At 36.0% G+C, this 17,272-nt stretch overlaps 1 protein-coding gene and 1 long non-coding RNA gene across 2 annotated transcripts; one reads left to right on the forward strand and one right to left on the reverse strand.

The window, feature by feature from the left end:
* Nucleotides 1-820: 820 nt before the first annotated feature.
* On the reverse strand, nt 821-3,096 carry LOC123714493. Its single transcript, XR_006754317.1, has 3 exons — nt 2,869-3,096; nt 1,952-2,020; nt 821-995 (listed from the first exon to the last, which is right to left on the reverse strand). It is a non-coding gene; the product is annotated as an uncharacterized LOC123714493 (long non-coding RNA).
* A 2,717-nt stretch (nt 3,097-5,813) lies between these two features.
* Nucleotides 5,814-16,635, forward strand: LOC123714689 (facilitated trehalose transporter Tret1-like). The gene is made up of 9 exons (XM_045669056.1): nt 5,814-5,961; nt 8,530-8,639; nt 9,778-9,897; nt 10,767-10,922; nt 13,372-13,539; nt 13,851-13,983; nt 14,304-14,533; nt 14,850-15,044; nt 16,312-16,635. Exons 1-9 carry the CDS (start codon nt 5,904-5,906, stop codon nt 16,570-16,572), a joined length of 1,431 nt encoding a protein of 476 aa, XP_045525012.1. The 5' UTR covers nt 5,814-5,903; the 3' UTR covers nt 16,573-16,635.
* Nucleotides 16,636-17,272: the final 637 nt, after the last annotated feature.

The raw sequence follows: 17,272 nt of genomic DNA on the forward strand, positions 1-17,272 counted from the left end.
TTACATTATATCTTACACATATGAACTTTCCAGGTAAAATATTTTTTTTTATTGGATAGGGGCAAATGAGTCTACGTAACGCCCAAAAAGGGCAGTCATCGCAGCCCATGGATACCCATTTTAGAGGAGTCCATTAAACAAGTGGAGCTTGTATCAGTGAAGTCACCGGGAGTCAACTCCACAGTTTGCTAGTTCGCAAAAGAAAGTATATATATATATATATGTATGTAGCTATCAAACTATTTAATCACCTTTCCAGAAGTCACGTGTAATTCTTTCAAGGGGAAGGTGTTTTTTTTTTAATGCAAGGTGCCTTTATAGCGTAGGCGTATATTGTTATCATAAGACATTATTAAAATTAGTATGACATTTGCATAAAATATCAATGGCGCTACAACCTTTTTAGGTCTGGGCCTCAGATCCTGTATCTGTTTCATGATGTTTGTTAATCGAATAGGCAAGTAGGCGATCAGCCTTCTGTGCCTGACGCACGCCGTCGACTTTTTTGGGTCTAAGACAAGCCGGTTTCCACACGATGCTTTTCCTTCACCGTTCGAGCTGATGTTAATATAAATACGCACATAGAAAGAAAAAGTGCGCACCATTAGTGCACAGCCTGGGATCGAACCTACGATCTCAGGGATGAGAGTCGCATGCTGAAGCCACTAGGCTAAAACTGCTCTATGACATTTGCATACATATTTATATATGGCTCTGTTATATGTAATTGTACCAATATCTTATCAAGTAAACGATTTCATTATTATTTAACGAAAAAACTAAATTAATTAAAAAATTACGTAAGTGTAATTACAATTAATATTAGTAAAACACTTTAATATTATTCAAAAACAATTTGTTTCTAATGAGAAGCTCTATTGGATATCCGTAAGGCTGAAAGGATGTTGACATCTCATCCACCAAGACTTTGAAGTTATTTGTGAATTCTTCCAGTGTTGTAATATTTACTGCGTTATGCCAAAATAAAATTCCACCTGAAAACAATATTTATAATAGCAGTGCTAAACAAATTCTAATAATAAAACCAATGACCAATAAAATTGGTTTTATTCAACCTTCTGCCTGGGCCTCAAATTTTTGTATCTGTTTCGTGATCTATTATTCACAGGTGATCAGCCTTCTGTGCCACATACCACCGACTAAAACATGACGGTTTCGTCACGATGTTAACCGTACGAGAGAGTTTAACACTATGAAAACACTTAGGCAATATACAAAGCCAAAACGTATTACTTTGATAAACAAAATATACGAAACAGAAAATATAGGTTAAATGTACACATACTCATAAAGTCCATTGGTGGGCCAGGGATCGAACCTTCGACAAACACTTGTCTACACGAGCAGGAATAATGAAGTGAACAATTTGTAAAATATGAAACCGCTTACAATAGTTGCTGACGCCGACAAATTTCAGTTTAACTCAATCTAATTATAGATGACGTTCAAACAAATTTGTTAAAGAATATACTATTACATATATAACGTAATTAATAATATAACAATACAATAGATGTTGTAAGTACGTATTAATTCTTAATAATTGCTATAACCATACGACAAAATTACTTTTTTGTTTAAAAAAGCGCCATCTATGTATATCATTAGGTAACTTGACATATCAGCGTTGTTTCAAATTATTGCCAACCCCAGACCAAAACAAGATTGGTTTCATTATTAAGAATTACAGAGAAAGGCTACTGTACTGTGTTTAAAAAAAATATAGAACTGGGGGGCAAACGGGCAGGAGCCGATGTTAAGTGATGGACATGGACACTCAATGCCATAGGGCGAATGCGTTGCTGGCCTTTTATGAATTGGTACGCTCGATGAATCTAATCGGAATAACTCTGAACACTCCACAACACACATCTCTACGCAACTGCAAGGGGTTAAGACTCGGAAATCGACTTAATCAAATCAAACTCACCTACAACAGTTACGTATGCTAATAGCCACGCCCAAATCATACAATTGTATTGTAGTTACTGGAGTGTACCTGTCAATATAATACATAGAAAAAGTAAGTAGGCTGGTCGAATTAAAAAATCAAATTCTGTGAACAGTGATTGCGCCGCCCATAGACACTCAGGCTCGAGGGCTATTAAGAATTACTACGCTCTGTTCTTGAAGGAGTCTAAGTCGAATTATTTATTTAAAAAAAAAAACCCTAGTTTCTATAATAGCATATGAAGATAACACTACTCGCTTTTACAATGCCATCTAAATTATTATAACAATAATTTATTATAAATAATATCACAACGTAGTGCTTGGTAATTACTTGTTCTGACTTCTAATTCCATTTAACATAGACGGAAATATTATTCACTGAAGGGAGACGAATTTGAAGATTATGTTATGCTATTTAATTTTTAATAGCAGCTTGGTAGGTTGGCAGATGCCAAAATTGTGATGACGACGAAAGGTGACAACAAAAGAAAAAAAATGGTAATTCCTTGAAGGAGGATATTATCGTGTCCAATTGCTGTTATTAGCCGTTTCAACATATAATTAAAAACATATGATTAAGACTCTTGAACCCGATAAAGTGCACGGGACCTGATGAAAGATTTAAGTTGGCGCCTGGTAGATAGTACCAGTGACCCCAGAGCTGGTGATTTCCTCCCCAAAGAATAAGTATCTCAATACAGCGAGGAAATTCTACACTGTCACAGGAATGAAACATTTTAAATTTGTTTTAATTTTCTGTTAATTAATTTTTAATTATTTTTATTATTACTATATAGGTTAAGAAAATTGTAAATACTATATACTCGATTGTTATGATTACTAATAAATAATTGAGAAAGATATACAAATATATATTACAAGAGTTAATCTTACCTTTTACGTATTTATTAAGTTACCTATCTATTACTCTTTAATTTGGAAATGAAAAACGTGAAAGAAAATATGGAAAATTACGTCAAATTCATGACATTGGCTTTCATTCATTGACATGACAAACTGTCAATTGGCAATTAATTTAAGCTACAGATAATGCTAATGATAAAGATAAAATTTTAGGTTCTTATACGTAACTGATACTTCAGCGGGCAACTGGTTCCACATAGTGGTGGTTCGCGGCAAAAACTGCCTTCAAAAACGGTCAGTTGTACATAAAATATTAAAGTTACGTTAGAAGACGATGTGGGTTGTTCACCTTGCTAATATTAGTAGAACAAACTGACAATGATAGAATATTTTATCACTAGTTATATTTAAATATATTACAATTAAATCTTGTAGGATTAAAAGCCTAGCTGCATACATATAAGTTTTATCATCGGAAAGAATACTGAGCCATCTGCACACTAAAGTATTTCCGAACCAATTCGTCTTAGGGTCCCTCGGAAAAAGAGAGTACCAATTCTTAAAAGGCAGCAAAACCTCTGGCTTTGTGAAGGTCTAAGGGCGGCAGAAACATCAGATGAAACTCCTGCCCGTTTTCTCCCTGTTGCCTGTTACATAAAAAAATATAAAGAACCTAGGTAACACTGCAAATGTTTAGAAAATGAAAAACGGCTTAATGTAGAAAGTTGCCAATTACTTTTGTTGTTTTTCGAAGTAATCTCCGTTCCTCTCTACACATCGTCACATTCGATGGAACCACTACCACCTCCTACCTACCCTACCTACTGCACCACCTCTTCTATGGCATTTTTGTACGCTTTCACCGCATTTTCAGGGCTCGTAGAGCAAATACCTTGAATTAAAGAAAGTCATAAGGCGCCAGGTCAGGACGGTATGGCGGATGACTCATTATCTCGACACGTGCCATAGTCAAAAGTTTACCAGTCCATGCGAAGGTGTTTCTGGTCGTCGGTTAAAGTATGGGGAATCCATCTGGTACAAAGCTTCCTGGCGGCTAAATGTTCGTGTAATATTTTTTGAACTTGACTCATATCAATGCCTAGGCTTGTCCGTATCTGCTGATAGGTCACTCTCTTATCTTCCTCTATCATGCGTCGCACAGCACTGATTTTATCTTCAGTAGTAGCTGTTAAAGGACGTCCCTCACGCGGATCATCATTGAGAATGGAGCAGTCCACGATTAAACTCATTAAACCAATTGTAAATAGTGGCAAGAGATCGGGCTTCATTAAGAAATTCTAATCGTAGCCTATCATAGCTTTGTTGTTGAGTAAGCCCACAACGAAAGCCATAATAAGTTATTGACCAAAAATTTTCTAGCGTTAGGTTAATTTTCACGTGTAACAAGACTTCTGGATTTGCCGCCAATTCACAAAAACAAATGACAAATGAATGCAATACACTATATTAGGTTACCAAAGAGTTCTAAAATTGAAATTCAAAAAAGTTTCTAATGCAATGTTTCTAACTGGCCCGTTCTAAACATTTTCAGGGTTATCCGTGTATTAAAAGTTAATATAGTCTGTATAATGTGGATATTGTGCTTATAGGCATACAAAAATGAAGGCGGGACTAAAACTTATAAGAATTGTATATAAACAACCATTAAAAATCTAATAAAACCCAATGACTTCGACTGCGTGGGTGACTGCACTGAAACATCCTCTGCACAAGGGACTGTGTGTCGCGCGAATGACAAAGATATATATATTAATGAGACAGTGGTGATCCCTATCATTATTTTGAGATTAATTCTGTTGAAGCTTAGAAGTTTTCTGGTGACAGTGCCATTTAAGACATTCTGCAGTTCCAGTAGTAGTATCCATCGATGATTATCCATCTGTGGATCATTGGCGAATCCAGGTTTGCATTCGCAAGCTGGGCAACGTAAGGTGCAGGTACTGGCCGGCAATATTCCGGAATCTATCCTTCAAACTCATCATTGCCGAGAAATCCACTGTAGAGCATTCCTGTTTGTTCAGTGCATGGTAAGGACACTTAAAAATCATGTTACAAATGCTTATATAGGCTTATAAATATGTCATACTGTCACGATATTGCTAAGTCTAAAATAACTAAACAATTATTAGATAAACAACTTATAATTGCGTAATAATGTGATACGCTGGTAAATAAATGATTTTAAATAATCAAATAATAAATATAGTAGCATAAACGGAAACGGTCTGACTGAGGTGTTGTTTTTTTTGTTCGTTAGGGCGATCAACTGGAGTATATTTTCTTTGTATTACCTTGAGTATTTGACGTGACAACGTCTAATAGATGAACGCCGGCTGCACGCACGAAAAAGCATGACTTGTTGTCCCGTTACGCTCATTGTACGCTTGCACCGCATCCCTCTCTCTTCCACTTGATTGGCCTATGCCTCCGAGGATTCATTCCTTCTTTGTATCCATACAAAATAGTAATACAATTTAATATGATATTATAATAATATTCTCGTTAAACTATCGCCCATAAGCCGACTTTTATTGACATATTAGTCCCTGAAATCACGCTAAAAAGACGTAGAAGAACGAGAACAAGAAGAAGAACAAAATCTGTAACCTAAAATAGGCCCAATTTTAATGGTTGCCACAGGCAATGGCCACATTGAAAGCTTGCATTCAACATTAAACATTAATATTAATAAATAATTATTATTTAATTTAGGCAAGCCACTTGCGAACCCACTTGTGAGTGATGGCGGTATCATTTAGCATCAGGTGCTGTCCGTTTGCCTGTTAAATATTTATTTTTTTATTAACTTTTACATAATGGCTATATACAAGTGAGGTTGAGTTGCATCATTTACATATTTTATAGGTAACAATATTATCACCATTCAAATAAGACTCAACAAATATAAAAGATTAGTTTATAAAAAGTTACATTTAGTTACAGAAACTCAGTCTACAACTGTCTGTTTAAATATTAACAATTATGTGTTAAACACCTGTTCTGTACTCATGAAATAAATAAATACTTTCTGTGAAGAAGTAAAAATGAAATCAATCATTAGCGAAGGAAGCCAGATTACGCAGTTGATATGCTCTCTCTTAAGTAAGTATTTTTATTTATTTATGAACACTTCGTTGCATACAGAAATATCAAATAGTTGAGTTAAATGAAATGAAGGACCACTGGCGGCATTATCGCTTTCGAGTTGATCCCTTCCAGGCAACCATTCTGAGAAAAAATAAAAAATCAGATAAGGCAAAGTAAATGCAAAATACATAAGACATATATACAAAACAAACAAAACATGTATACAGTGAACAGGACAAAATTTAATTAAAAGGTCACATGAAAAAGACGATTATATTGAAATTATTTATGAAAAGCCACGCGAATGAGACCAAACAACTAAATACAGAATAGAACGGCGTGCACAAACAACGCTTATACCAATGTTGTACGTCAATCACTAAGCTTACACTTATAAACATTATTATATGGTCACAAAACAGAAGATTTCAAATTACAAACATAACGCTAAACCTAACAGAGTGATAACAGAATTCGCTTTCTGTAATCGGATGGGCGGGGCGGTCTGAGAAAATTTCGAGTTTTATTGGGTCCTGCAGCCAATTGCACAGTCTAGCCATTCTGTTTAATGGAGCAATTGGTGGAGATAAAAAATGTGTCCGCTCGCTTGCAATGTCTCAAACTTTTGGGAACGGAGATGATCTAGATAAGATAGGAGGTGGATCCAGCATTCAGAATGTTACACAGCTTAAAAAGAAACATAGCATCCAGGAGATCCCCGCGACAAATAAAACCTAAATATGTAAAGATCGTCTTCTTTATATATATTTTTTTTGATTTTGATTTTTGTCATACAAATTTAAAAACTTTAGGGCCATTTTCACCATTACCATTTTGCTGCCCATTAGGGTAAGGCTAGTGTGATCAGAGTTAGTCTAGTTTCTGGTACTCCCTTAGAGAGTAGAGTGTCTGGTGAACCCTGAAGGCCCATCTTAAAGGCGTGTGAAGCACGTGTTTTTAGTGGGTAGGATCCTGCTACCCGACTGAATAGCAGAGGGATTTAAGTGAAGATCCAGCCCCACAGTTCCCACCTCAAGCTGAACTTCCAAGGCGCGGGCCTGCGTATCGGAATTATCACCTTATTGAAAAAAAGTTTCTGGTGAATTCGTTAGCCTCTGGTATAATTTCAGAGCTAAAGTCAAATCTTAATTGGATTCCTTATGTTTATATTTTACACATGACACGTTATAATTTATTACAATAAGGACCTTGGTTAGGCACATGTGAGAGGCATGCTTTATTATACTTAATTCTATTCATATACATTTTTATTCTTATAAGATACATTCTTTATTTGTTAGATTTGCTTTAGCTTCACGTTGCGAAATGTACATGTACTTAACATTATTTGTAAACTTTTATAATGAAATTTAAGTCTATCAGTCAGATACTCTGTTACGGTGTAACATTTTTTATACAATAATTCCTCTAGCAATTTGGTAAACCTCAAGTTATTTGTTACATTCTTCAAATTTTCCGGTAATGTATTATATACTTTTATTGAGAAGGTCAATGGCCCTGATTGATGTAATTTCAGTCTGGATGGAAGTGGAATCAGTTGGTTCTTACGGGAAGGCCTCATTGAGTTTTTTATAACTGCCCTGCCTTATATACAGAAAGCTGGCTTGGCGACTTGGATGGTCTGTCCGCGATCATCATCACACGGGCAGACGGCTCGCCCTGCATCGGCCCAGTCCGAAAAGGCCTGTAGCAGGAAAGATAATTAGTGATATTTGAGGCCTTTCTAAATGAACTTGGAAGTTTGGTGCGGATGAGTCCATCATCCGAGACATTAAATCTTCACTGGGGATTAGAACGCAAGTCTGTAACTTAGGGTTTGCCGGTGTACAAGCCATAGGGAAAAGCGTTAGTAGAGTGGAAAGTAGCGCACTGTTGGGCTAACAGGGGCTTTGAAGCTACGTGGGTTTGAGCAAATGGAGAATCAATTGTGGGTATTCCATTATTGAGCCCCTATCTTTCATGTTGTGTCCAGTCCAGTCCACTGAGAAGTCCTACTAGAGTTCGAGACTCTCTCGGACCGGTATATCCGTTACCGCACTATCGATTCGTCAGAACCAGGCTCAACATGGTCACTTACGACGCTACACAACATCATACCCTGGGCTGGTTCTAGAACCTCAATTGACTTTCTCACTACAATTCACCCCAAAACTGGCCACGGCAAATATGCTGTCAGTCAGAATGTATGTAAGCCGAGTGGGGGATGTCGCCGCTAATACGCCAATCTAGGGCGACAAACTTAAACGGCACAGTCGCGCAATTCTCAGCCAGTCGCTGTCAGGTTTACGCGGGCGTACCGCTCTGTGTCTTATTACGCAGTGTGTGGCATAGCCGGTACCGCACCCTGGAATATCGATGCAAATGCCCTTAGAGAAGAGTATTGACGGAAGGCCGAAGCTATGAGAAGAGGGGAGAAACCCCACAATGGAACTTGGAAACTTGTGACGAGCTTCCGAAGACAAAGGTAAAACGGTGTTTTTGGATTGATTTTCGATTAATAAGAGGGTAGTTCGACACGTGAATGTTATGGCTAATCATTTTATATACTAAATCTTTTTGCAGCTCTAATACCGGTTTTCTCATATGGAGCTGCTGTCGGCTGGATGTCACCGATGACCTTACTCCTTCAATCAGAAAATTCCCCAAGAAGTGAACCTCTTACAGATATAGAGGTAGGCAGGTATTCCTTTCTTCTACGAAACCAGGCTACCCCACTTTAAGATTTCATTGGAGAATCGTAGAATACTGATTGATATAGTTTGTATTTAAGATATTTAATAATCAGGATTATTGCCGCAACCTTTTGTCTTAATTTTAATTTCGTGTAACCTCTAGATCCCAGGCTTCTCATTTATCCCTCCTTTCAGAAGAACGCGTCTTGGCCCAAACGCACCGATATCCAGATTTAGCATTCTGATAAACGAGCTAAGTCTGTATATCCATTATCTATAGAGTGCAACTGGAAGACTGCAATATCTAGTGATTCTGGTTTTTTTATTGCGACTAGCTTGCGGTGCTATATTTATTTAATAATTAAAGGAGTAACAAAGTTTGCCTTCGTAATAAGTAGTGTTTTTTTAAAGGTTATTTTTATTATCAGTAAATAAAGTACTGTTTTTTGTAATTCCTTTGTTAAGACTAAATTGTTCGATAAATTAGTAATTTTCTTCAAATAAATTGGAAAGATAATGATGTTATTCTTATATTATTTTTAATATACAAATATACAGTTATTACAATATTAACCAACATAGTAATAATAATAATAAAAAATTGATAAATGGATAACTTAAACAATTTAAAAAAGTTGGTACCTGTGGCAGTACCTTTAATGCGTGTGTAATTACCTCGCTGTAAAACTATTTAAAAAAGTTGGTACCTGTGGCAGTACCTTTAATGCGTGTGTAATTACCTCGCTGTAAAACAATTTAAAAAAGTTGGTACCTGTGGCAGTACCTTTAATGCGTGATTAATTACCTCGCTGTAAAACAATTTAAAAAAGTTGGTACCTGTGGCAGTACCTTTAATGCGTGAGTAATTACCTCGCTGTAAAACAATTTAAAAAAGTTGGTACCTGTGGCAGTACCTTTAATGCGTGAGTAATTACCTCCCTGTAAAACAATTTAAAAAAGTTGGCCTACCTAGCCTACTTAGCTTAGCCTACTTAAATCTTTATAAGTGCCTGTGCGCTATCTCACTTAGGAGCTTCCTTAAAACTATCAAGCTGTATGGAGAAATTAAGTGTCTGAGAAGCCAGGCTTCAGACGCATGGTTACCTATCTATTATAACCATTAAAATTATTCTTCCAGATATCATGGATGGCCTCTATCCCATATTTGATAACACTGCCTAGTGCTTGGTTGCTAGTACTTATCGCTGATAAGATCGGACGAAAGTACGCCATACTTCTAGTCTCACTATCGGGTCTAGTGAGTATGTTTTTAAATGTTATTCTTAATAGGCCGGCGATGCTTCCGGCGAGCCTTCCATGGGCGGCTGTATCTCTTAACTTTAGGTGAGCTTCCTGCCCATCTGCCTCTTATTACATAAAATGCATGCGTTAACAAGATAAAAAATCTTTTGAAAAAAATAATTCTACGTAGAAATAACGACACTAACAATAGAAAACACTAAAATGGTGACTATAGCTTACTTCAGGGTGTCGGTTTTATGTGACGGCGTGCGGGCGTATCGTAAAAACTCTCATCATTCTTTCAAAAAATGGGCGGTGGTCACTTAGAATCAGGTGAGCGTACTGTCCGTTTGCCTCCTATTAACACTAGCCAATTGACACTAACTTGAAAGTCAGTGTGAGTTTACAGGGTGATATTCAGAAACAAGCAAACATGGATTTTATTTATATGTGCGCATTTTACATCCGCTCGAACGGTGAAGGAAAACATCGTGGGGAAACCCAAAAGCATTTGCCCCAAAAAAGTGTGTCAGGCAGAACAGAAGGCTGATCACCTACTTGCCTATATACAAATGATCATGAAACAGATACAGAAATCTGAGGCCCAGACCTAAAAAGGTTGTGGCGCCATTGATTTATTTTTATTCAGAGACAATACTTAGCTCGAACTATGCTATATATATGTCCATATGTGCACGTCAAAAAAGTAGTTTTGACGTACGGAAGGTCAAGCTTAGCGATAAACCTTGTTTCTGAATGTTACCATCAGAGTCAACGCTTAGTTGACTGACGGCCAATAATGGACGTCTCCATTAAAAGAAGAGAAGAACAAAAACACATCGTCTTTAAATGCGGTAGTTTTGTAACCGGAAGTAATATTTACAGGGCACCTGGGCTATCCTTCTATCATCATTAGAAACGTGGGCCCTCATCACAGCGAGAGCACTGGTTGGAATCAGCGCTTCCGGGAGCTATGTAGTTTTTCCAATATACATTAAAGAAATCGGTGAAGACAGTATTAGAGGAAGTCTTGGATGCTTGGTAAGTTGCTATTTTTCTTTGTGTTATGCAATATTCAAAGTCATTACAGAAAAGGAAACGATTATGTTGATTTATCAGTGGAAATAAAAATCGGATCGGTGACTTGCGGTAGTGATTGTTGAGTGTGGCAGAGAAAGAATGAAAGTAGAATATTTGCTGTGGAATTGAGAGCGTTAAGAAGTATGTGTGGTGTAACAAAGAAGTGTGTGTTAAAAGAGGACGTGATGCCAAAGATGCGAAAGGAAATGCTTAGATGATATTTTGGCCATGTACCGGATAAATGAGAAGCTTACTAGTCGCCTATACAAGGAAACCGTGGATGGTGAAGTCGGGTCGGGCAGGCCTTATCGTTCGTACCTAGACCAAATCCAGGACGTACTAGAGAAGGAACAACTTTTAATTAAAGTGAAACTTCTTTAACAGCATTGGAAAAAAAATTACCGTCACATTTTACGCGCTGGATTGTTCATGGTTACGCGCCATCTTTTTCTTGTTCCTAACACGGTTGATTCCAAGAGATTCGAAGCCATTAAATAACAAAACCATATAATAACGATAACAATTATATTACAATTAATGAAATTCTGTAATAATCTTTGTAGTAATAAGGTAAAATTAAATATTTGTATTACTTGTATTCATGCCTATGATAATAATAGGCTTTTGTTAATCTTTATCTAATTTAACTTTATTTAACAAATTTCTGTAAAGTTGCATATAGTAGATCATTTTTCGAAGAATAAGGTCAAAGTTACTTCTTACGTGTAAACACTAGTCCACGCACATTCTTATTTTTTTTAAACAAAATAAGCTACCATTACACATTTCTTCAATGCGGGATATATCTACATTTATAACATACTTAACAGTAATAGATTAAAATATTTACAAAAGAGACAGTTCTTTCGTTCGTCGTTATTTCTTACAGTATTGGAAGTGACATGAAACAGACCTTTTGTCAGTTCACTCGAGGGACAATGGAAACGTCTGTTAATATGCAGTTTATTAATTATTATGTGTGCACATTTCGAGAGGATAGTTTTCGCCGAGGGTATGAATAGTAACAGTGATTCTCGCCTCCTAATCTTACCATCAGGCATCCTAAGACTTAGGCACTGGATTGTTTTCTTTTCCGTGTAAGAACTATATAAGATGCACGGTAAGCGTAAGTTAATGACCGACGAGAATCGTGATTGTCATTTCAATCTTGAAATTTGTGAGTGCATTAAGTGAGAGATCTATGTCAGGTATTTAGCAAGTGAAGATTCGTCGTCGTCGTCTTCGCCTACCCCTTCGGGGTTTAGGTGTCAAGATAAATACAATATAAAAGGCTCATTTGTTGGTTGTGAGAATATTGATGCTTGGCCATGAGTATCGTTGATTAGCAGTCGAAAAAAAACTATGTACAAATTTTATTCAAATACACAGAACATATGTCTACATATAAACTGCAAAGACTTATGAATATGTATATTCTGGATAATGTTTTTTTTAATTATTTAAGGTATTTAGATAGCAATTAAAGTTTCAAGAAATATAGTTTTTAAGGGCGAGCACCTTCATTAAAAATATTTATTGTAGTTCATGCCCCGCAAATTTCGTTTAAATAGTATGACTTTATTATTGTCTTTTGTTAAAATAGCTTTTAACATTAAGAAAAACACTTTTTGAACGGATTAAAGCTTTGTATTATTTTTAAAACTTATAGTTATTTACATAATTCTAAATTTTAATTTTTTTCCCACGTTTCGCGTACTTTTCAGTGTGCGTGGTCACGGTGACCACGTGCGTGGTTCTGACTTTTTTACTCAACCGTCTTTTTAGTAGCTACATACAACATATATGCTACCTTATAGGGACTGTTCGCTTTTCCGAAATAACAACATAAGAACTAAATAAAACAAAGTTTTTCCAATTTTTTTTTCCATAAAACCCTTCCAGGTACATAAAAAATTACACGAATTGGTTTTCGAGATTTGCGCTTAGCAATATATTTTATGACTTTTTTTTTAATTTTGATTGATTTATTTTCTAAAAAAAGACCCTTTAAAAATATAGATAGATTAGAAAAGGAACCGTTTAACCATTGGATTAGCTTTTAGATTTTTGTTTATACATATTATAAATTGCTTTCGTTGCATTTTACTTTTAGTTTTAATTACTGTTATATGTTACTATATGTACTTTCGTCGGTGTATCTTTTCTTATTGTTCCAAACTAGGGTTGCCTGGAAGAAATCGCTTGTTAGCAATAAGGCCGCCCTTTGCCTACTTATGTAACCTCCTTTTTTTATATGTTTCGTTTTGTATAGTATAACGAAGTGTAAATAAATAAATATATATGTGGTTGTGTTGATCACAATCATTTATCACTCTTATTAAAGTTAAAGCGTTGAAACCATACTCTAATTTGATAAAGAATTTAACAAAAAAAACTTTTCTTTCTATAGATTGGCGTATTCCATACCGGCGGAAATTTGTTCCTATACGTCATTGGAGATATGTTAGATTACTATACAGTATTATGGATTTGCTTGTCACTCCCTATCTCCCACCTCATACTATTATCAATGATGCCGGAAACACCATCATTCCTCTTGAAGAAAGGAGAAGATGAGGTATGTTTCATGCTTCTCTTTTTTAACCAACTTCAGGAACCGAAGTTGGAGGACCATACATTATAGGTAATTTAAAATGGAGTAAACGTCTTGGCTGTTTCATTAGAAAACTTGTCTATAACAATGGCCTAGGCCGCAAGCAGCTCGGCTGGAAGTCATCCCTAAAACACGTGAGACTCTTCACGAGTTAGGGATGACAAATAAAAAAATGTCCATGACGTAGCGGAATATGTTTTTAATAGCTCGAAAATATTTAAGATAGTTTGCATTCATTTGATTAATGGCCATCTGCTAAACGTTATTCGTTTCAGAGAGCCCTTAAAGCTTTAGCATGGCTTCGATGTCGATCAGAAGATGATGTGGAGGTGATAAAAGAGTTGGAACATACGAGGCGAGAGCAGGAAAATGATGCTCAGTCCAATAAGTTCCTGCTTAAAGAAATATGTAAGATCTATATTATATAGAAGTTAGCTTTAGCGTGTGACTTCCATCCCTGAGGTCCATCAACGCTCTCCCAGCTGTGTTCTAGTGGACTTTCTTTCCATGTGCACATCTAGCGTAAACTCGAACGGGAAACGTCTCAAAAAGTCGACGGCGTGTGTCAGGCATAGAAGGCACCACCTACTTCCCTATTACATTGATGACCATGAAACAATTTTAACCTCTGAAGACGTCCTTTACTTTTGATACTACATATGTTTCTGAATTTACAGCATACACCGTTACCGTCCAACTAGTCAACATTATCTATTTGTATTTTCTAGACAATAACAAGATCCTCTTCAAAGCCTTCAGAATCGCTCTAGTGGCAGTACTCGCAAGAGAAGTGTGTGGTGCAGTACCAGTTCTCAATTTTGCTGGTGAGATCTTCACAATGGCATCTGGAGGAAAAGAACTGTTACTGTCACCAAATCAACAAGCTATTTTGCTTGGATCTGTGCAAGTTGTTGGCTCAGTGTTCGCTTCAAGCATTGTGGAGAAATCCGGAAGAAAGGTAACATTTTTCGGAAAACTTGATACGAGGATAAAATGAAACAAACAGAAATATCGGGCTCAAACGGTATCGATTCAAGTTAGTTAATATTTGCCTAGTCGTTTGATCAATGGCTGAATATGATTCAGGCCTCTAGGCGCTGTTTAGTAAAGAGGCTTGGCTGTTGATTCAACGGCTAAGCTAGTTAGCTGCGATGTATATACAACAAGGTTTATTTCTCTAAATAACTTGGTACAATATTTTCCATAATCCGAAGTTCACCTATTTACATGGAGGATCCATTTCCCTGAAATAAAACTAAGGTATTTGTTTCCAGAATCTTCTGTTCTTCACTTCACTCCTCTCAGCACTAAGTATGGGCGCCTTAGCAACATGGTTCTTACTCCAAGATCTTGAAATCAGTGCTACCTCTTGGCTGCCATTGGCAACTCTATGCTTGTGCATTTTCTGTGACTCTGCTGGTCTACAACCAGTTTCTATGGTTCTTGCTGGAGAGATTTTCTCATTTAAGGCAAGTATTTAAAATTATACGGTATAAACTTCGTAAGTGAAAAAATATAACACAAGAACAGAGTGTCATCCCAATAGAGACTGTGAGTCTTATTGGACACTTATGTTAAATATCGTTATGAGTTAATTAGGTTGGACCTGAATTACTAATTAGACTTAAGGCTAGATCGACGGTTCCTTCTGCAACTTCTACCGCATGTACCATGGAGAGTGTTTAGGGGAGTTGTTCGGATTAATACCTGCAGCTGAGTTTTATCATTGGACGTCGAGGCAGTATACGGACTTCCACCCGTAATACGAAGTCCTTCGTTCCACAACTGAGTATTTAAAGATATTTTTTCCGCACACCACCACTTTGTCGAACCATCTTCCCACTGAAGTATTTCTGAACTAATTAAACCGAACCAAATAGGGTCCTTAAAGAGAAGAACGTATGAATTCTTAAAGGGCCAGCAACGCATTCGCGGCCCTCTGACATTGATAGTGTCCATGGGGGCGGTATCACATATGTCATATTCTGTAAGCCTCCTGCCCGTTTGCCCCCTGTTCTATAATGAAAATATATTTTAATATTCTATGAAGTCTCAGTGACGAGACAGCTTAAAAAAGCTTTATAAACTGTGAAAACATTTGTATATTTTGTTGATCACTTTACATACAGATACCGACAAACTTCTTGAGCATTAAGGTTAAACGATTTACCAATCACGCGATCGATACGTCACCTTCCTGCCGCTCACCACTGAAGTGATAACTTAAAATCGCTGCTAGGCAAGGACATTTGTTCAGGATGTTTGCCGGTATCTGTACCATCTTTTTTAAAATGGATATCCTTTAAAAACAGAATCAAAGTATGAGGTTGAGATGCAGTGATGTTTAATACTTGTTAGGTGGGCCTTTTGACGCGTTTTGGAATACAGGAGTTAGCAGATAGTTTAAAACATATACATAATATACATTTAATCACTTAGAGGTATTAATTAGAACAACAAATGTTTATTATATTCTTAACCTAGATAACTCAGTCACTTAATAATAATGTAAAAAATGGATATAACAATAAAAACAAATTTAAAAGGTTTGATGAATTTCCTCGTGTCACCCGTCCAGGAGTCACTCGTACAAACCAGGTGCCAACTTTAATTAGCGCCCCCACTTGTACCCCATGGCCTAACAGCCTCTACTTCGAAGGGAACAAAATGAACAATGGGTAACGAACAATTTACGTGCTTCAACTGAATTTTTTATTTAATTTTCTTTTGTTTTAGTACCGTGGCACAGTTATGGGGGTAACAATGTCTATTGCTGCCTTCTCGGACTTTCTGCAACTCCTCTTCTTTAAACCATTGACCAATGAAATTGGGATATTTGCTGCGTTCTACTTCTTTGCCGCCGTCTGCTTCTTTATTTCCATTTATGTTATACTTTGTATACCAGAGACGAGAGCGCGAACATTGGAAGATATTTATGGGGATTTAAGGAAAAAGGAGAAAAGAGAAATAAGAGAGAAAGAAGCAACTGATATTTAATTTATAAAATATCGGAACTTAGGTGTGAATAACAAAATGTTTTTATAAAGAAACAAAAGAAACTACAATCTAAAATTTAAGAAATGTAATTTAAACGACTGGATTTTTTAATAAAATATTTATGAATAAATTAGTTTGTATTTAATATCAATCAATAAAAATACCTCTTATGAGTAAGATATGTTACTATCTCTTAACAATCATTGATGTTGTTTAAGTTATTCAACAACAAATAGCAAAAATAATCAAAACCATATCTGTCAATCTAAAAGGTTTATCATAAGTTTAAAAATAGAACTACATATCAAAATTAAAATAAGATAATTTATCTAAAAAAAATTCACACCAAAACCCGGGTAATATGGTGAAATAACTATAATATCAAGCGATAATGAATCGTAAAAGACCTTCCAGTAATGGAAGCTTTAGAAGAAATAGAATTAACATTAATTTTAACGTAAAAGAAAAGTTCACTAAAAAGTCATATGACTGTAATTATAATTAGCAATATTAAGAGTATTATATTATTGAAGTGAAACTTCTTTAACGGCGTTGGAAAAAAAATTACCGTCACATTTTTCCGTTACGTGCCATCAACCACGGTTGATCCGAAGAGATTCGAAGCCATTAATTAATAACAAAAATATATAATAACGATAACAATGATTGTAATAATTCTATTAAAATTAATGAAATTCTG

Source organism: Pieris brassicae, chromosome 9, assembly GCF_905147105.1.
Source record: "Pieris brassicae chromosome 9, ilPieBrab1.1, whole genome shotgun sequence".
NCBI classification, from domain to species: Eukaryota; Metazoa; Arthropoda; class Insecta; order Lepidoptera; family Pieridae; genus Pieris; species Pieris brassicae.